Source organism: Colias eurytheme, chromosome 14 (genome assembly GCF_061535395.1).
Source record: "Colias eurytheme isolate Ceu_HAF_F1 chromosome 14, ilColEury1 Martin Lab GWU primary, whole genome shotgun sequence".
NCBI lineage: Eukaryota > Metazoa > Arthropoda > Insecta > Lepidoptera > Pieridae > Colias > Colias eurytheme.
In genome coordinates, this window is record NC_142993.1 from 9,677,274 (window position 1) to 9,699,784 (window position 22,511).

The 22,511-nt window shown below is 33.3% G+C and overlaps 2 protein-coding genes and 1 long non-coding RNA gene across 4 annotated transcripts in view; all 3 read right to left on the reverse strand.

Annotated features, from left to right (window-relative positions):
- Nucleotides 1–22,511, reverse strand: part of LOC149903047 (uncharacterized) — a 176,385-nt gene that overhangs the window by 46,426 nt on the left and 107,448 nt on the right. The gene's annotated exons all lie outside the window — the stretch shown is intronic.
- On the reverse strand, nucleotides 1,444–15,056 carry kar (monocarboxylate transporter 10-like protein kar). Its single transcript, XM_090109308.1, has 3 exons — nucleotides 14,541–15,056; nucleotides 2,460–3,575; nucleotides 1,444–1,989 (listed from the first exon to the last, which is right to left on the reverse strand). The coding sequence occupies exons 1-3, from the start codon at nucleotides 14,797–14,799 to the stop codon at nucleotides 1,931–1,933; spliced, it is 1,434 nt and encodes a 477-aa protein (XP_089965434.1). The 5' UTR covers nucleotides 14,800–15,056; the 3' UTR covers nucleotides 1,444–1,930.
- Ufl1 (UFM1 specific ligase 1) lies at nucleotides 18,265–21,979 on the reverse strand. 2 transcript variants are annotated; one of them, XM_090109486.1, is made up of 7 exons: nucleotides 21,878–21,979; nucleotides 21,447–21,535; nucleotides 20,343–21,328; nucleotides 19,752–20,181; nucleotides 19,111–19,569; nucleotides 18,732–18,943; nucleotides 18,265–18,441 (listed from the first exon to the last, which is right to left on the reverse strand). In XM_090109486.1, exons 2-7 carry the CDS (start codon nucleotides 21,527–21,529, stop codon nucleotides 18,323–18,325), a joined length of 2,289 nt encoding a protein of 762 aa, XP_089965612.1. In that variant the 5' UTR covers nucleotides 21,530–21,535; nucleotides 21,878–21,979; the 3' UTR covers nucleotides 18,265–18,322. The 2 variants fall into 2 exon arrangements, with proteins under 2 accessions (XP_089965612.1, XP_089965611.1); XM_090109485.1 differs by having other exon boundaries at nucleotides 21,738–21,910.

The window sequence follows — 22,511 nt, forward strand, 5'->3', positions numbered from 1 at the left end:
CATTATGTATTTTGTGTGTAATTTAAGCTATGTGCTTTTTTCAAGCTCTTAAAAAGCAACATTTAAAATATCCGCATTTATGTATTTTACTGTTTACAAATGAAATAAAATTCAAAATTCATATCTTAACAAATATTGTACCTATGGATATTCGTGACATATTAATTATAACAAATAATTTAACAATATATATTTGACAACATTGCCAGATGTTAAATAAAAAATAATAGTTTTATAAATCTTCATAATCATGTACGTTACAAAACTTTCGTATATTGAAAATGCACATGATATTATAATATTATATATACGATAAATTACTCAGTATATAAAATTACATTGCACTGCAAAGGACAGAGACGAGATTTTGTGCAATTTTAGGATAAAGTATACATCTAACATAACTCATAAATAGAATAACTTAACATTAAATATCTAAATTAGGAACTTTAAAGGTAACAATACATTCACAATACAAACATTCAGAATAAATGCGTCAAAACACATAATATTTAAAGTATAAAAATGCAAATTAAATGTATTTTAAAATTGTACTTAAAATTAACAAATAATATAATGTTAAAATAAACGAATAAAATAAGTCTTTAATAGTAAATAATCCTATTTCTAATGAATCAAAAGGAATCAACATTTAGTTTATTGCATGTAATAAAAAAAATATGGACGTAGTATAGTGCCACAAACTTATCTGACCCGGTGACAGTGTCACTGATGTCGCTTTCTTTTATATAAACAAAATATTCCGTATGAAAAGTCTGTGAAAATGTGACATTTCAAAATGGCGGCACGTAGTTCCAGTTTTTGCCACCGGGTCAGATAAGTTTGTGGCACTGTAGATACATCACCTTATGTCAAATACATATTAGTAAAATTTTCCCGCCAGCTCATTATGTCAAATATTTTTTTTAATGTCATTTCAAAAGTTGGGCGAGTGATTTTTAGGAAAATACCAATTTACATAAAATAAATATTCTATATAGCAATCAATAATAGGATAAGGTAGAAACCATTCGAGTAACAATAACTTATAGGTTATGGAACTAAATAGTAAGTTAACTAATAAATAGTTAGTTATTTCTTTGATTCCATAAGCTGAGCTTAGAATAAGTGTGTATAAGAAAAATATACCTTAGAATAAAAATAAATGAATGTTTTATAAATAAAGATACATCTATAATTTATATAGCACCAAACATTCACATCCAAAAAGAACTGAGAAATAATTTTTTGGGAAAAAATATAGTCTTTCATCATGCAGTACACCTTTCAGAAAATACACATTTATACTGTAAGAAAACATCTTGAACTCGTAAACATGAATACAGAGTACGTAGACAATATTCATTCTTAGAAATAAATGTCATTTAAATTAGGTATGTTTAAAGTCAACTCCATATGATATGTACTTATAAAATTCTACGGGATGTTGATGTTTTAAAATCTTTATTTTTCTAACACGGTTTTTAACCATTTATAGCCTAATCTACACTAACACGGTGAAACTATAACAATTAGGAACATATATGGCAAATTAACATAATTTGAGTAGGAAAATATGTATCGTCACGATTTTTCAGTGGGAAAACACTATCTATTTGGTTATAGTCCAGCTGTGAACTGATTATAATTAGAAAAACCTTTGGCCAAAAAATAGTGACGTTATTAAAGAAATTTTTTGCCTCTATAAACTTTAAAAGAAAAACTATAACACATTCGAGATAAACAATTTCGTTTTTACAAATCCATGAAGTTCACAGCACAGCCGATTCATATTCATTCTCTTTATAAACGCAACAGATAACTAATTTCAATTTGTTAAATTCTAGTGTAGAGAGTAAAATAGAGATTCACTTAAAATTAGACGTAAACTGCAAGATAGGCACTTGAATTGACAGATTTTCTTCCAGTGTTATAATGTGGTTTGTTGAGAGACGCCATTTTGACGCAGCAACGGAGACGGCGGCTTTTCTGAAAACATAATTTGTAAATTTAAATAAAAAACGAACACCGTTAAGCAATTTTAAGAAAAAAAGACCCCGTTTCAGTCTGTGGTCAACCGCATGTAATTATGAATAGATACTGTTATTTAGATGTGTATCTAAATTTTTTTATAATTAAAAAAGAACGTTCTTAAAATTGAAGATCTTTATCATGTAAGCGAAATAATTATAGTTTTGTTAGTCTAATAGTGGTATAATTTATTGCATAAACGCTACGATGGTCAGAAGATTTATAAGGTTTGTTCAAATATAAAAGGTAAAGGTAAAAATATATTTTACGGGTGCAGCTGTAGCAGTCATTTGATTAGTAAGGATGAAATTCAATTAGCTATGCACAGTACGATAAAACAATCTTACTATAAGCTGTGTTATTACAATTTACGATGTATTTTTACAAATACCTAATGTTTATTTAAATATATTTTAAAATAAACTCACCAATATCTTGTGTACTAGAAAGGTGTCCGTTTGTGCTAGCTCCTTTTCTTTCATCCTTTCGACATCGGAACCGAATAGTGAACATAAGTGAAGCACCGATTATAGGAGATATTCCTGCCAACACGAAGGGTAATGTATACGATTGATGGAACTTGTAGAGATGAGCTGCTAACGGAGGACCAATGGACAAAGGTGTCGCTGACAATCCTAACATGCACCCTATAGCTTGAGCGGCATAAGCACTCCCACAAAATTCAAACGCTATCGGACCTATCAAAGCTATAAATGCACCATCGAATATACCCATACCTAAACATATCGCAATAAACAGTTCGAATGATTTAACGAAAGGCAAAATTATCGTCAACGTCCCAATGACATAAAAAGATATCTGTTGCAACAGGATCCTATCAATGCCCTTTTTATCAGCTAAAATTCCAAACATTAGCCTTCCCAGACCAGATGTAGCACCGATGCATTGAAGGGGTAACGTAACATTAACATTTGTAAAAGTTTTTTCAATAAACTCTTGAATATGAACATAAGGAACGAAATATCCGAATAAAGCGACCGGCATAGATAGGGCCCACAGTCGGTATTTCCTATTCTTCCATATCTGAACATTTACTATGGTCTTTATGAGGGCTTTGAAAGTATTATTCTCACGTGAGGGCTTTTCTATTACAACAAGCGGGATCGGTTTGAATAGTAAACCGCATAGAGCAATTCCGCACGTGAATACAGCTAAGAGTCTGAACATCCATGGAAGGCCGTAGTTCTCAATCATATGTTTCATTAGCGACGGCATGATGACAGTGAAAATAGAACTGCCTATAGTGACGAAGCCGTTGACGCGTCCCAAGTATCTCTTGAAGTAATGTCCGAGTATGGCCAAGGAAGGAGTATACGCGAGGGACGCGCCCAACCCGTACATAATCCCATAGGTGAAGTAAAGGGCATCTACGTGGTCAACGACAAAGGACGTAAGGAGCAAACTTCCTGTAGCAATGGAGCCTCCCAGGACAGCAGTCAGTCGCAGCCCCAGGAGACCAGTGAGGACGCCCGACAGTGGTGACAGTAGGAACGTTGTGCCCATTGTCAAAGCTCCAACCAAGGCTGAAATGAAAGAAAACAATACATGAATCATTTGTATGCCACTTATGTATCACATACGTAACACTTCAATGAATGGATAATTGGATAATATAAGGTTTTAAATTAAATGAATCATAACTCTATGAATACAACACCCCAATTTATAGTTATAGTGCTTTTGAAATCATATTAATCATGTCAAATTCATAGATACAATAAAATATAATAAAGAAGTAGTTAATAAACTGTATTATATCATTCATCATTCAATCATATCCATAAAGTGACAGAGTTAGCGAAAACCACGACCGCGAGACAAACATTCATTGTATGAACAGAAGTTTAAGATAGTTAATACTGAAAATATTCAACCTTCACAACACACTTATGTAACTATTGAGATTGATTAATACTGACATACAACAAAGTGTATTCAGCGTTGAATATTGAAAGCAAGCTTTATCGTATTTATCGTAATTACGTATTTAAGTTTTGTAATATATTTTGATCTTTATTATCCAAACAGACAGAATCAATTAAGGATATTTGATCTCTATCAGTTCTTACTTATTCCAGTAGGGTAATTGTGAAACAATTCGTTAAATGTATTATTTGCATTTATATCAAAATGACACTTTTATTTATTTATATAAATAAAAGTGACGAAACGACCTTCTTCATCAAATTTCTCCAAAATTGTATTGATTCAAATTCACTTACTTTATCAAAATATACCTACTAAGCTATTTATCGAAAATCGAAATGATTTCTTCTTCTTGAACTATGAACATTTCGATGTTTCCTAAAATTTCTTTGAAGTGCAGTTTCATATCATGAGAGATTAAACTGATACAAGCTGTCAAACGGACACGGTAATAGAGCTGATTGGCGAAATCGTAACAAGGAAACCGTTATCTTCTTTATACAAGCTTTTTCTACGAACCAATTGGGTTAATGCCTTGAAAACCCATTTCTTAATAGGAAGCACTTAATTTGTCTCTCTTCGTTGTCTAAATATACACCTACATTCACTCCTACGTCTCGGAGACATTGGAATATAATGTGCCTTTATTCTTTTGTTTGGTTTCTTAGTATTTTTTCGTTTAGAGATGCGATGTTATTTTATGAAGTGTTTAAACGTTCTAAAAAAAGTAATTAGATCCATTTAAACATAAAACGTTAGTTTTTTTTATACTTTTAGATATATTTCTTTTAAACTCTGCAGAGTCTATGGCTCTAAGTCAGGATATTTTTTATTTTTATACGCTGTGAAATTTAAAGTATCCCACGGTACAATTTATCTTCGCCAAATCTGTAACATGGTCCGATAAGAAACACCAAGATGAATACAGGAGTAATCTCGGTCGGCCTGATTAGATTATGATACATTGTATGCCACTTGTCAACTTTATCTTTGTCAAGTTAATATCAACTTGCGACCTACAAACTTGGGTAAAACCATGTGAAGGTTCTCTTTATCAGTAACCTTACGATAATTGGTAGCTTTTGTTCTTTCATTATCTCAGTCATGTGCTTTTAAAACAAATATGTACATTAATTAACTTTTACGTTTTTCTTATTCTAATGAAAATCCGTTTTTACTTTACGGTGTTATGTTTTATGGATTTAAAAAAAATTCTGACATTTTAATTAATTAGGCTTTCAAGAAATTCGTTCGTGTAAAAAATATGTTTATTCATTTGTATTATTTTCGTGTAATTGCTATTAAATTCATTCACAACCCGCTAAATAGTGTCTTTTCGAGGCTGGTAAATTAACGCTTATTACGATATCGGAAGTAAATTTTGTCATAGGCATTGACGAATACTTAACAAAAACTCTACTACTAAAAATCTATATTCGTAGCAAAAACTATATCCATACGAACTATGAATCTAGTATAGAATTAATATAAATTAGAGTAGTGTAGTAGCAGATAATATAATTTAGGCAACGTAAATCAAAGCGGGAATAATTTAGCCAATATACAGGGTCATACTCGTACATTGCTTTAATAAATACTAGCATCCCGCAAGCGGCTTCGCCCGCGTAGTCAAAGAATAATCCGCATAGTTCCTGTTCCCGTACGATTTTATTATATACGTATAGAATATAGATTAGTGCAGAGTCTGAAGACGCAAGCGCATGTTACAAAAACAACAACATATCGAAAAACAATATGTATTAAAAAAAGCAGATTTAGCACATGAATGACACTCGATACATAGGTAAACGTAGCGTACGCGTGTCAATTGCGAGCATGACCTGCATAGTATAAAGAAGGAAGTAGGCCAAATACCGTCGTTTAGGAGCGCTCGGTACCTAAGGATGTATTCAGAAAGGAAGCTGGATCAACCTGCTTCCTTTGTGTAGAACGAACCAGGGCTGACAAGCGCCGGTAAGCGCTTATGAGTTTCCAGCTTTCTTTCTGAATACGGCCTAAACTTGGAAGGCGCATGGTTGTCACTTGTCACATTGATGTTTTAAATAATTGTGTAAACCAACACCGACCGAACGACGAAAAAGGAACCGAGCGGCGTTGTGTGCGTGCGTACATACAAATGGCGCGATGTACCTTTATTTGAAGATAGCTTACTGTTCTCTTTATACTATGGCATGAGTACGGTGAATTATCTTGATGCAATCAGCGCCGCCGCGTCGCCTATGGCGTCTGGCTTCCAATATTCCCCTATTGTTGACGCCACGTGAGCGCACAGATACAATATGATTTGGTAACAAAATGATAAAAATTTAAAGCTATATTGCGCACAACGCTTTCTGGTAATATACCAAGTAGAGCTGTATTATGCGTAATTGATATGTGATGGATAGGTACCTAGTTAGTTAAGAGCCCCTTATACTGAAAGTTTAGGCATTTTAGGCACTGAGACGGCTCGCGCCCGCGTTGCGCAGGAGCCGGCGCGGCATGAACTCCGGTGACCTATGAAGGCGGGCGAATACGCCACAGTATAAATAAATCAGTAGTTCGATTTTATTTGCTATCGTAGGAATGTATTTGATAAATAAATTTACTACTTATCCTATACCATTAAACGAGCAATATTTGCATATTTATATATTTGTTTGTATATATACAGTGTGGAAGCTTTCGATGTGCCCTGAATGGAAAGTACTTGAAATACTAGGGGTAGCAAATTTTTCTGAAAGGTAACATTCCTTTTTCAAATTTTACTTTATTATTAAAATCGATAGAAACAATATAAAATATAATTTATTGTTAATTTTTCGTAAAAATATTTACTCTTAGAAATAAAAATATCATTGGTTAGGGAGCCAGGTGCAAATTTGGTTAACTATTTCCTCTCAAGAGATAATTCGTCAGACGCATGAGAGTATAGTATTATAAAGCCTCGTGAACGTCCTCTCAGCTAAAAATTTGTCAAATTGTAGCTAACCCAATATCTCAACGAAAAAAAACAGTCAGCTGGTTACAACATGGTGTATTATACGTCAGCTGGTGTCTCGAACATGAAAGTTAAATTTAAAGAAAAATTTATTTTCCGTTATTTCCTCTCAAACAAAAATTTACCTGATGATAGCTTATATGTAACTGTGGATAAATATATATGTCAGCTGGCTGTATCTTGGTGGAAAAACCGTCAGCTGATACGGGAGGCTACAACCGCTCTTCCCCCCAACCGAGCTCCAGCTGACGTTCACGAGGCTTCATAATACTATACTTTGATGCATTTTACTAATTACCGCTTGAGAGGAACTTGGTCATAAAATCTGCTGCTGGCTCCCGGACCAATGGAATCTAACATTTTTATTGTAGAATCAACATCATCTCAACATAAAGAACGATTCTGGTTTATTGGTCTATTTTATACATACATTTAAAGTTTAAAATGAAACTCTCGTTCTGGATACATTAATTTATTTTCTTCTGAAAATATTGGTAATTATATACTTAATAATTAAAAGTAAAACAAATAAAAAAGGCAAAATAATATGTAATTGAATATAAGTATGTAATAAGTATGTTAGTGTATTCAACCAACTTAAAAAAGTGTATTTTACAACAATTTGAATAATAATCAATTAATGATTGAAAATGACACCCGTGACGAAAAGATGTAAAGTTTTCGTCCGCACCATCTTGAATTTTAGTTTTGACCTCATATTGGTTAATAGCTACCCCAATAACCATGAAAATGACACCCGTGACGAAAAGATGTAAAATTTTCGTCAGCGCCATCTTGGATTTTAGTTTTGAGCTCATATTGGTTAATAGCTACCCCAAAAACCATGAAAATGACACCCATGACGAAAAGATGTAAAATTTTCGTCGGCGCCATCTTGGATTATTGTTTTGACCTCATATTCGTTAATAGCTACCCCAAAAACCATGAAAATGACACCCATGACGAAAAGATGTAAAATTTTCGTCGGCGCCATCTTGGATTATTGTTTTGACCTCATATTCGTTAATAGCTACCCCAAAAACCATGAAAATGACACCCATGACGAAAAGATGTAAAATTTTCGTCGGTGCCATCTTGGATTTTAGTTTTGACCTCATATTCGTTAATAGCTACCCCAAAAACCATGAAAATGACATTCATCACGAAAAAAGTCAAATTTTCGTCGGCGCCATCTTGGATTTTTGTTTTATAAAAATAATATTTGTCATACTCATTGAATACAGATCAACCAACATCATAATAGTCTTTCTACTAGTACTTCAAAACTTTGCCGCTATTCCTATTCAACAACCCATATAAAAGAGGATCTCAGGCAAGGTAATTTTTAAAACATTTTACAAGGTAATTTTTTTAAATCACTACATAGTATAAAACAAAGTCGCTTTCACTGTCCCTATGTCCCTTTGTACGCTTAAATTTTTGTAACTACGCAACGGATTTTATAGTTCTTTCGATTCCCGGTCGAAGAAAATGAATTTTTGAAAATCTTTGAATGCAGTTCTATTTCTTTTTAAAAATAAAGGAAATTTGCTATCTCCAGTATTTCTAGTACTTTCACCCAGGGCCCATCGAAAATTTCCACACTGTATTTACAAACAAATATATTAATATGCAAATATTGCTCGTTTAATAGTATAGAATAAGAAGTTAATTTATATTTACAACAATAATCCTAGGATAACAAACAAAATCAAACTACTGATTTATTTATACCGTGACGTGCTCGCCGTTTTACTCGCCGCTCGGTTCTAATACGCGAGCGGCGACTACAACGTGGTCGGGAGCAAAACTAGCACAGGTCCTCCTTCGATGACGTCCGGCTGGACTCTGGCGGCACTGACGTGGTGCGCGCGAGTCGCATTTTACGTATTATATTTTATATAGAAAAAAATAAGGGCTAAATTATAAATCTATCCAAAAATTTCCCTGTAAAACCTGATTAGTAAATTAAATGTAAAATTTTCATAAACATAGCGTTCCCCTAATTCTCATAAAACTGATTATGCTTTCAAAATCGATGTTACTTCTGATTTTTTTTTGATCGAGTTAAATGTTTAATATTGTGTTTTTATCCAAAAAAGTCACTAGATCAAACGTTTATCTGTGCTATATATTTTTTTAGGATTTTAAATATGATGATTTCTATCCAAAAACCATGATTTAGAAACATACATTTTGAACAATGGGGCCTGTGCTTCTGTTTGAAGTCAATTGAAAACTTATTATTCTTATTGTTGAATTTAACCTAACACCCTCTATAATTAAATATAGGAATACCTACTACTCCAGAAATTATTGTATTGCCACTGATATTTCCTAAATGTACAAAGATTGAATTAAAGTTCTTTATTGGGCAAATTAGAGTCGAAAGGAGTCGGTTACATAGAAATTAGAAACATACAGGAAATTAAAAAAAAAATGCTTTTTGCCCACAACTCATTTCATGATAATAGGGTGTATTTATTTGCCTATATAGATCCTGTTTAATGGTCCAGTCTCGCAGGAAAAATCACACACATTTACTTTTAGCGAATTTATATTTATTGCTTTATAGGATTTGCCATCTGCGTCGCATACATAATTATTTAATATTTTGTGGAGTTAAATAATAACTAGACAAATTAAGACAAATATTATTTCAGCAGGATGATATTGTAATCGAGTCACGCGCTACAATTTAAGTGTGCAATTTAATTATTTTTTGTTTAATTATTATCAAAGTCAACATACGATGATTACACCAAACAATTATCTCAAGTGAAAACCGTTATGAGGAAAAAAAATATACAATTTTAACAATTCCTTTAAAAGTATGATCTGTAAATACCTACATCTACTTTTAAACATATTATGTCGGTTATAGAGAAGTAAGAACTATCCATACTAATATTATAAATGCGAAAGTAACTCTGTCTGTCTGTCTGTTACTCAATCACGCCTAAACTACTGAACCAATTTGCATGAAATTTGGTATGGAGATATTTTGATACCCGAGAAAGGACATAGGCTACCTTTTATTGCGAAATATGTACCACGGGCGAAGCCGGGGCGGACCTCTAGTATTATTATACCGTAAGCTAAGTAGGTAAAGTATACTTTCTACCGTAAGCTAAGAAAGTAGGTACCTATATTGTAATAGCGGCAGTACACATTGGGCCAAGGCGTTGGGCCAACGTGTTGGGAAAAAATGAAGGATATCAAGATTCCTGTTCACACATTGGCGTACTGTTCATTCTGCATTGGCGCTTCAAAGACGGACGTAGTCCGTAGAAGTTCTTGCAGCCGCGGCAATTTATTTATACAGTGCGTTTAATTATTACGTACATGTGCACCAATAACAATGAGTGTACTCTGCCGTCTGCGATTAAACATTATTAAAAAATATGATTAGATTTTTTCAAATGTTTAAAATGTGTACATTTTACATTTAATTTAATTTTAACTACCTACCTATAAAACGAAACTTTAAAGATTACGGACGGATGTATTGATTGGTGATATTTGATAATATTATTTATGTAATAAAGCACAATTTGATCAAAATCATGCTCATTGTATATTGTTATTTAATTTTTAAGAACAAGCAGTTAACTGTTTCATACTATTTTACTCATTTTATAAATATATTCTTTTTTTTTTATCGCAAATGTATGAAAGTGAGTTATGAAAAACATCTAGAATAATATAAAATAAAACATCTAATTTATTGAGTCATATGGTTTTTATTTTTGTGTAAATGTTCATGCCGTGGATTCCAAATGATTCCTTCATGTCGATACAATTCTACGAATTGTAAAACCTCATTGCTTGTCCACATCGGCGCCGCCATCGCTATCGGAACATAGAAACGTAAATTTCATTGACGCACAACGATACTGTCTCCGCTGAGGAGTAACAACAAACTGAACAAGACACCAACGTGTGAACGCTGTTTGCGGAGCGCGCCAAGATCCTTTTGGTGGCAGTACACATTGGGCCAACGTGTTGGGCCAACGGGTTGGGCCAACGTGTAGAGAGCCACTTGGCGGTATGTTGGCTTCATTAGCATAATTGGCGCCAATATTGGCAGGCCAACCGAATGTTGTCGGTTTTTTGTGCACACATCAAAGGATCTTGGCGCGCTCCACAAACAGCGTTCACACGTTGGTGTCTTGTTCAGTTTGTTGTTACTCGTCAGCGGAGACAGTATCGTTGCGCGTCAATGAAATTTACGTTTAACCATGTTCCGATAGCGATGGCGGCGCCGAGGTTTTACAATTCGTAGAATTGTATCGACATGAAGGAATAATTTGGAATCCACGGCATGAACTACACAAAAATAAAACCATATGACTCAAAAAATTAGATGTTCTATTTTCTATTTATTATATTATTCTAGATGTTTTTCTTATCTCACTTTCATACAATGCGATAAAAAAATGAATATATTTATAAAATGAGTAAAATAGTATTAAAAATTTACTTGTTCTTCAAAATTAAATAACAATATACAATGAGCATGATTTTGATCAAATTGTGCTTTATTACCTACATAAATAATATTATCATTTAATATAATAATATCTAAAATCTAATCTTTAAAGTTTCGTTTTATAGGTAGTTAAAATTAAATTAAATGTACCTTAAATGTACACATTTTAAACATTTGAAAAAATCTAAACATAATAATGTTTTATTTATACAGATATAAAAAAAGGACAATAGAGATTGGAAAATGGTATCATCGCAGACGGCAGAGACACTCATTGTTATTGATGCACATGTACGTAATAATTAAACGCAATTAAAATCAGTACGCCAATGTGTGAACAGGAATCTTGATATCCTTCATTTTTTCCCAACACGTTGGCCCAACGCCTTGGTCCCATGTGTACTGCCGCTATTTGAAGTGTGCACAAAAAAGCGACAACATTCGGTTGGCCTGCCAATATTGGCGCCAACTAGGCTAATGAAGCCAACATACCGCCAAGTAGCTCTCTACACGTTGGCCCAACCCGTTGGCCCAACACGTTGGGCCCATGTGTACTGCCACCATAACATAATAAAAGTCACAAGAACACAGATGCCGCATTGTAGTCTACATGACCGTCAATTAGTTACCATCTATTTGATCGGAACTTATTAATTGCTTAATAATAAACCTATTTATTATGAGGTCACACGAATCGCGGTCAATTAAGGATATTATAGTTTAACCCATACATGTGGGCCACGGAGTTATTAATCCAGACAGAATTCATTTTAATTAATGACAATGAATGTAATTTAATAGATTTGGAAGACTTGTACCGCTTACATTACGTCGTTACGTTAATTTATCAAAGGAACGCGTTGTAAATTGAGGGTCCTCTTATAACGAAAAGTAAAGTGGATAAGGCTGGGAAGTGAATTTACGTGTGATTGGAATTTTCATATTAAGTTGATAAATGATCTAAAGAACCGGGAATAAAACCAAACTTTTGCATTGTTTCGTGACATGTTGTAGGAAAAACCGCAAAGTTACGAAACACACTAACTACCAGTTGAATGAATGATTCATCTCAAACAATATTTTTGGTTTTATTAGCTTCTTCCAATAATTACATAGATAACAGTATAATAAGAACAAACAAGTGATAATGAGACAAGAGATTTAAACAAAAAAATCGGACAGTCAGTATGAAGAAAATCCATTATCCTCAGTACAATACAAACAATAACAATGTATATGTTTAACTGATAACCCGTAATATCTATACAACAACTGCTTATCAAGCCCTAATGTTTACAGTTCATAGTGTCAAGATAACACACATTATTAGAAAATAATTATGTACGTAGAAATGCTTTATGCAAATTGCGCTGTTTATTTCAAATGATTGACAGTATTAATCACTTATAATCATGACCCAATTAAATGACAACATTGTGAAACAGCTGGTAAATCCATACTTATCCATACTTAATATTATATATGCGAAAGTAACTCTATCTGTCTGTCTGTCTGTTACTCAATCACGCCTAAACTACTGAACTAATTTTCATGAAATTTGGTATGGAGATATTTTGATAACCAAGAAAGGACATAGGCTACTTTTTATCCCGGGAAAATGACGCCATCCCGGAAATCCCACGGGAATGGGAACTATGCGGGTTTTTCTTTGACTGCGCAACCTAGTAACCTAGTAATAAATATAATATGTATATTTTTTTTAATTAAAATAAAGTTTATTTAATGTTAACCATCTTTAACATGAAAATTGCCTGCACATTTTAAATAGCTACAGAATAAACTGTCACTAAATATATATTTTTTAACAATTATGAATACTGCAAATATTTGATGTGAAATCATACTCTCAATTTGCTTGTAAAACCTCAGCGTTAATCATATTATGAAATGGGCAAAAAGTAACTCTGTTATTCAAACATATGAAAAAGTCAGAGATATCCAAAAATTTGATGGTGTAGGTAACTTATAAAACTTATAAACTGAAAATTATAGTTATAGAATATAAATAAATATGTACAAAATAAGTATAAAACAGACTATAAATTATAATTAAGACAAAAGCTATGGTGGTCTATGTCATGAGCTTTAGAATTCTGAGACATGTTTATAGCAATCATTGTGTATCTCTTATCAATATGCAAATGCATTTTATTTATTATTTAACTAGATAACCCGCTGAACTTTGTATCACCTACTTAATGTATAGCACATTAGTGTAAGATATTTTCCATTAGTTACTTACAGAAACAGATAAAAATCACTTCTTTTTAATTTCTATAGTACTGAATAGATTTACTCTTACCTCTACCTTAATAATTAGGTAACTTACAAGAGAGCTAATATAGGTACAATAAATTTTTTGTTGCATTTACTTCTGAGTTTAACATTGCAAGAAAAAATATACTAGAATAAATAAATAAATAAATAAACGGATTTTGATTATACTTGATACCTAGTGATATAGCTTAGGTAACAGAATAGCATATATAAACATACCATAAAAAAAATTGAAAGTTACATTTTTTACAATATCCTGATGCAAACAATATTTTCAAATATATTCAAAATATAAAGTTAAAAATGGATATTGAGTTAAAAATTTATATATATAAATAAAAATACACATGGCTATGTAATAACACATTTAAGCATCAAAAACAAATTTTATTTATTTTATTAGTTGCTGATTAAACTGCTTACTCACATGGAAAGTAAATTGTAATCAATAGAGCCTATTTCATCATTCAAACTGCTTGTAAATAATAGTGTGGTAGGCATATTACTTGACTACACTGCATATATAGTTTTCTAAATAATGACATACAATAGGTATGTAATGTTTTCATTTATAAAATAATAAATTTTATAAGTACTTCAGTTCGGTTTGATTTTTTTCATATAAAAACATTTTTATACTTAAATATTTTGGAATTTCCTTATCAATTTTACAGTAATAAATTAATATGAGGCATATCATAATATGGATGGATTTTTTTGCGACATTTTAGTGTACTCAGAATAAAAAAACAACAAATTTAACATTCTTACCTGCTTTACTGTCGGCATTAGGAACATTTTCATCTCGCAATCGCTTTTGAAGCACTGTATATATAACACTGTAGGAATTTATAACACCAAATAATAGTCCATTTGTTAAAAAAGAACCGATTACTATGGAATATGCTCTGAAACCCCCATCAGGAGGATCATTTGATGTACTATTATTAATTTCTGGTTCTACAGATTTTCGTCTTACTGTTCCCGACAGTAAATCACTGCTTTCCACTAGGTCTTGATCCTTATCCATTTTTATTTAATAAAAATAATTAAATATTTATGTCTCGCAATTCTTACAGCTTATAGCACATGGCTCAATCACAGTTATAGCCAAAAAATATATAAATTCTGATAGAAAAAGCTAATAATAAAATAACTTTTATTTTACATTAAAGTAAATAAACATTTTTATTCAAAACTAAAAAATAAGAAGTCATCAAATTATTTACTATTTCGATGACATTTCACGTTAATTCACCACCTACTTCTAGACGTAAGACAGGACTGAATAATGAATGGGAACGAAGAATTATGAATGGTACGTTGATTGACTTGACTTGAGTTGTGAATGAACTTTTTGAATGAAATCCTTCTAAAGCTCGGAACACACGTATGTACTGGTAACCTATTAAAAACTCGAATTTCTATTACCCGAATCTTAAAACCCCGAAAACGGTTGTTAGAACTTTTAAAAGACAGATGTAATGAATGACAAATTTTTAAAATTCCTTTTTTAATTTCCCAGATGAATCAATTTCCAGATGCACCAAAACCAGATTTTTAAAAAGTATTTTTTTGTTTCCCGTATTCTCATAATACAGATCTTATTATACCAGATTCTCAGAATACTTTTTTTTGTTTCCCATCGTACCATTTTCCAAATAAACTATTGCCAAATTTTCATAATCTTTTTATTTGGTTCCCATATAATCGTATAACAGATAAACTATTGCCAGATTTTCATAATCTTTTTATTTGATTTCCATACAATCGTGATTATACCTTTACTATCGACTGAAAATAATCATTGTCAGTTAGTAAATTTATTGTTTTACTTGTCCATTACAGACCAGTTTTAGTATCAAAGTCGATTCAGTAGGTTAGGTTTGAACTACGACCCCCACGCTAGAAATGACTCGCTATTGTTTTACTTGCCTATTACAGAAAGGTTTAAGTGTCAAATCCGACTCAGTAGGTTAGGTTAGGTTTGAACTGTGACCCCCCATGCACGAGCCGAGCGAGCGAAGCGAGCGTGCCGCGGCAGCGGCCGGCGAGTGCCAGAACCGACTCGCTATTGTTTTACTTGCCTATTACAGAAAGGTTTAAGTGTCAAATCCGACTCAGTAGGTTAGGTTAGGTTTGAACTGTGACCCCCCATGCACGAGCCGAGCGAGCGAAGCGAGCGTGCCGCGGCAGCGGCCGGCGAGTGCCAGAACCGACTCGCTATTGTTTTACTTGCCTATTACAGAAAGGTTAAAGTGTTAAAATCTATTCAGAAGGTTAGGTTAGGTTCGTACTGCGACCCCCTGGAAGGATTTCGTTTTGATGGATATCGTTTATTTGAATTTCAAAAATCTGGACATTGTTTGTCTGGATATCAATTAACTGTAATTCAAAAATTTGTGTTTTAAAAATCTGGCTTTCGTGCATATGGATTACGGTCATCTGGATTTTGTGCATTTAGAATTCGTATGTCTGGAACTCATTCGTCTGGATTGTAAAACGTCGTACAAATAAAGAAATGGGCAAATGAAATTCGGAGTTGCGATTATATGGCAAACAAAACTTCGAAATTTTAAAATTCGGGGTTATAAAAAAATGTCCAAACGTTTTCTGGATTATGATATTCGGAATATTAAAATTCGAGATTAAGATAGGGCGTATTCAGAAAGAAAGCTTGAAACTTATAAGCGCTTATCGGCGCTTGTCATGTTCATATATTTTCCTGTCAGTGCTGTCAACCCGCGCAGGAAAATATATGAACATGACAAGCGCCGATAAGCGCTTATAAGTTTCAAGCTTTCTCTCTGAATACTCCCAAAGGGCGTATTCAGAAAGAAAGCTTGAAACTTATAAGCGCTTATCGGCGCTTGTCATGTTCATATATTTTCCTGCGCGGGTTGACAGCACTGACAGGAAAATATATGAACATGACAAGCGCCGATAAGCGCTTACAAGTTTCAAGCTTTCTTTCTGAATACACCCATAGGTAACCGTATGTACTCCATAGACTATATACTTATTACAGAGATGTACTCATTAATTTATGTTTTCTCTACATAAGAAAAGGAATATAATAAAAAAAAAAATAAATAAATAATTATCGAAATCGGTCCACCCGTTCTCGAGTTATGCGCTTACCAACACATTTTGCGATTCATTTTTATATTATAAGATTATGTTAATAATAAATTCGGCACAGCTTCATAAATAGTTTTTTTTGTGTTTTTTTTATTCTATTTAGGTATTTTCCATACAATATGATATATTAGGACTATACATAATATACGTGTGGACGCGAAAAATAATATTCTTTTAATAATTAGGTATCAGTTTAAACTTTAACTAATTATTAATTGTTTGAAAATGCTGTGGAGACTTAGGTATTAAAAATGAAATATCGAAGTTAGGGCTCCCGCACATGGGCCACCGGCCAAAACCACAAAAGGCCGCCACCGGCATATTTCCTGTACTTTTCATACATTACTTCTCGTGGCAGTGCTTGTGGCTGTCGCGAGTGACTCGTGTGCAGCGCAGTGGCCAGTGCGGTGACACTGACTTCGCGTGGCAGCGCTTGTGGCTCGTGTGCAGCGACACTTAGAGCTATTACGCACTGTCGACCAGTCGCCGGCGACTCAGTCTCTCGGCGACCAAAACAGAGAAACTAGGGGCAGGAAACCAAGCCGAGCGACAGTATTCTAAGTACATTCGTGCTGAACCCGGTCCCTACAAGAGTCGCTACGACAGTTGCTTGCAGTGTGAACGCTCCCATTTGAAGCCGTGCTTCTATTGGTCGCCGGCGACCGCCAGTCGCCTGTGCGTCGCCACAACGCGGCGAGTCGCCGAGTCGCCTGGACGACTGACGACTAAGTGCGCAAGCCCCTATTTAAACTATAGTAAGTCACAGTCGCCGGCGACTGAGTCGCCAGCGACTGGTCGACAGTGCGTAATAGCTCTTAATGTTAAATTACGGTCTGTTACGAGTCGGGTGTATAATAATGCAGAGAACCTGTTTATTATTATGATTATTGAGACCATGAATACCAATGTAGTATGGTAAAAACGTCGAGTTTAACTTTGAAATGTTGCTAATTAGCCAGAATTTACTTCAGTTGTCTCTTTTTCGCTCACGATAATTTAATAATGCCATCTTACTTGGCGTTTAATCGTGTGTGCGTTATTATTCCTTTTTGAAGGTCGAATATTGTGCAGGTAACAGTACACCTATCTATACTAATATTAAAAAGCTGAAGAGTTTGTTTGTTTGTTTGTTTGAACGCGCTAATCTCGGGAACTACTGGTCCGATTTGAAAAATTCTTTCGGTGTTAGATAGCCCATTTATCGAGGAAGGTTATAGGCTATATATCATCACGCTACGACCAACAAGGGTGGAGCCACGGGGGTGAAACCGCGCGGAGCAGCTAGTTATTGATAAAACAAAGTAATTTATGTTTCGTTCAAAACTAAAGTAAAGGAATGAGTAAAACAACCATATCAAAAAATAACATACGTATATATTTCTTCATAAAATATATTTTAATAAAACAAACAATTATTTGTACTTCTTAACCTCGTTTACCAAATTTTTTATAGCTGGCATCTCTTCTTTGAGATTTTCTTCTAGAGAGCTCTTTTCTTCTTCAGGTGCGATTAAAAACTTGGTTACAGATTCTGTAAAAAACGATATAAAAATTGTTTTAAGAACACCCATATAAGTATTAAAAACACAGGTTATAAATACAGAAGTTTTAAGTGACAGTTGAAAGAATGCTATTAAACTCATAGTTAACTTTGAAAACTAAAAGTATAGATGGTGATAACATCTATAAGAGAATAATAAAGAAAAAAAATCTATATTGAAAATGATCAAGCTACCGATTTGACCGAAATATGGCAATGGTTATAAAAATTCTTCGGTTATAAAAATATTTGAAATATTTAAGAAAATAAGTAAAATTTACCTTGATAGTGTTGTAGTTTAGCATAATCCTCTTCCTTTAGCTGTCCTTTCAAGAATGCTATAATAGAGGGGACTTGACGACCGGAAGCATGAAGCATGTTTTGGTTCAAGATCGTGAAAGTTGCAAGCGCAGCCAGGTGTAGAACTAGTGCTGGATCATCGCAATTCTCCAACTCGGATATGAGTTTCTCACGATGATTTAGTACAAGCAATCTGTAAGAGAGGAAATTAAAGTACTTGTATTTTAGGATTTCATGAGACATTGCAATATAAGTGCTATGGCTGTTGGTTTAGAGTTTATATTGCTTTATTTAATGATGATCATATATATGCATATTAATTTTCGTAAAGTATTTTTATCACTGTATATTTATACTTACTTATCCTTCTTCTTATCAACCTTCTTCAAGATCATGCCACATTCTACCAGACACACGTCAACAGCTTGATAAAATGAATCCATATTTTGTTCAGCTAGAGTCACATTCAAAGCACGCAACGGTTTCATGTATTCTTCCGGCAAATCGTTAAGTATTTTATTCCGTTGCTCTGGCGATAAAGTATCAACTTGCACAGAAATATTGCACTGATTTGCTGCATATTTACAGAATTCTCCAAGAACATCAGCTCCAAATGTTTTTAATAGATATTTAATGTATGCAGCTTGTTGGTCAGCAGGAAGGAGTTTTAATCCTTTTTCATATAACTTCATATCATTAACGAGGACATTAATCCTGTCTTGAGCTGATGAATGTGTTTGTTTCTTGTTTTGATTTGCACTTTGTAAGAGCTTTTCGGCCAAATCCTTTGCAATTGTGAGCGCTGTTTGGTTTAAGCCCCTGTAAGCAAGAAACGTGATCATGTTTTAATGATGAAATATTCCGAATTGTTACGATATGACCACTGTAGACAAATCTAACTAGGTAAGTATGTAATATGGAAAAAAATGAAACATTTCTTGTCATAAAAGTGTGAATTAACATAGAAAATGATACCAGTAAATAATTTCATAGTCACTTACACTTGTAAATACTCCGCAATTTGCGTAACCAAATCCTCCAGACCCTCATTGTCTAACGTATCTTTAATAACCGCTTCCACATCATCCACCTGAACAATTTCAAGTTGCGCTTGTGATTTCTTCGTAACTTCCTCGTCAGAATCCGAATCGTGCGCTGCTTGTTTTGTTCTTGCATGCTTTTTGACAGCTTTAGTCTTAGTTTCTCTGCCCTGTGTACCGCCACCGCCTTTACCGCTAGTTGCTTTGCGTCTACGCTCCTCGCGTCTTTCTGTTTTATGGTCTACATGGCTTTGAAGCTGTTCGGTTTTGGCCAGTTGTTTTTCCAAGTAGAACTGTTGGTATTGTCCAGATTTTACTATGGCTTCTGCTTTCGCATTCGTCATTGGCATGCAAGCTTGTCTTAAGTTCTCGATGTATTGGTTGCTGAAGACTGTAAAATTTATAATTACATATTAGGATGGTAATAAAACATTGGAAAGTAGATGGAAAATATGGGACACTTATGATCTATGTGTAGTTTGTAATATATGACTTATAAAATATTCTTGATTGCAAAATAAATATTCATAAATATAGTATTACAATCCTTACCTGTATTATCAAACACAGTTGTAGACTTAGCATTATTTTTCAACAGAACATCTAACACATTTTCAATATCTTTATCAGATAGGATTGATGGCAACAAATTTACGACATCTAAATAGCTTTTAGACGCAATACATTCTTCCAACGCTGTCTCCAATTGTAACTTAATTTGTGACCCAATCAAACAAGTGCTTAAAAATATCATATCTTCATCATGTATCACTCTTTTAACATAGCCTTTAGGGTCCGATATTCCCAAGCGAGTCAAAGCATCATACTCCAAATAGTTATTTTGTTTCCAAAAGCTCATAACCCATTCATTTTGAGACTTGGTGTAACAAGATGGTACATAAAGAGCTCCAGAATGTCTGCCTGTTAACACACCAGGAGCATTTAACTGATCAAATAAATTCATAAAAAGACGTTCAGCTACATTACAGTGACTGATAATTATTCCAATTTGAGTTGGTTTCAGTAAGCCCATCAAGGCTCCCCTAATCTTGGCTTTTGTTCTTGTTATGTATTCTTCAGTATAGAAAGTCCTGGGTTCAGAGGGATCCTGTTTCCCTATAATCAATGTACCCAAGTTCTTTTCTAAAATGGTATGCAACAGAAAGTCAGCAGGCAAATCATACTGCAATGTCAACTCGCCAACTGAAATTTGCCCTTGCAGTTGTAACTTCTCATTTATCTCTCTCGCTATTTTATGAGTGTATTCATCGGATATTAGATATCCAGATATTAATTGGACATCTTTGCCCCTGATTATCTCATGGAGATTGTTGTTAATTTGATTTAGATCAACACTCAACTCTCTGGCTAAATCAACAGTGTTAACTCTGCCACCTCTGACATATAATTCATCTTTGATTTCTTTAACTAACTGCTGTGACGTTAAGTATTCTTTACCATCAGTGGTAAATATTACATCTATTAATTTAAGCTCAAGTAGCTTTGTCACTATTTCTATACAATTCCTCTCTGATAATCTGAAAGTTTTAATAATTGTATAAGTTTATCCTTTTTTTATAGAATAACACATATTTATCAAGTCAATTCAAACATTTCATCACTTCATAACATAAGTAGTAAAATATACAAAATTACCTTTGAGAAGTTGAGCTAAGCTGGGCTTTTTGAAAGTCAGCAGCTAATCTTTTAATTTCATCCCAATCAGTTGAAGGAGCCATTGCTACCTGGATAAATTAAAATTGTATGTATGTATAAATAGTAAGGAAAATTTTATATAACTACTTATATAGCTAAAAAAATTAGGACTATAGGTTATATAGGACTAGTTCATCTCTATTAGCAGGTAAATATGTGCAATAAATAAGAATTCAATTCTGAATTCTCTTCCTGCACCTTCAACACAATTCAATATTCATTTAAACTTACTTAAATACTTGGCGCTAAAGAAACCTTTCAATTCAACACACCAGAATCTTTATCCTTATGGTATTCATAAAATTTCTTGTTTTATTAATTCAATAAATCAATAGTTTAAATTCATTTTCATAATAATTTTCGAATACTACCTTGTAATATTATGACAACCAGATGACAGCCAAATGGCACGTCAGCTACGGCGTCAGCCGTCACTTTTCTGAAGGAAAAAAAGTGAAAGGGACGGTCTACACTCTACAGATATTTAATTACGTATATAAACGATTATTAAATTTGTAGTCTGTGGCCGTATTGACAAGTTCGACATTTCGACTTTCGAAACTCGAGTGCCAGGATTTCCAAGGGAATTCATTGCATATTTTCTCAATTTTGAATTTTCAGTATCTCATATTTTTTGAGTAAAATTGTGCGTTTACTATAGTTTACTTTTACTGCGTACAAGGAAAGAATTCTTTATAACCAAATTTTATAAAATAAAACAAACAATTTGTGTTTGGTTTTTATATTATCTGGGAAGTAAAATGAATACCACATCAAAATTAAAAATGCATCATTACTCAATTGAGAAGCCACATTATTTTAGTGTTCAATAATGAATTAAAATACATAATATGTATACATTCTCTATTTTAGTGAGTATAAGCTTGGCTAAATATAAAGGGAAACATAAGTGAAATTAGATAACATATTTTCTAAAAAATGTGTTGCTACTAATACGAATTATTAATTGTATTTCTATATTGTTCTAACAATTATTTTCTTCTC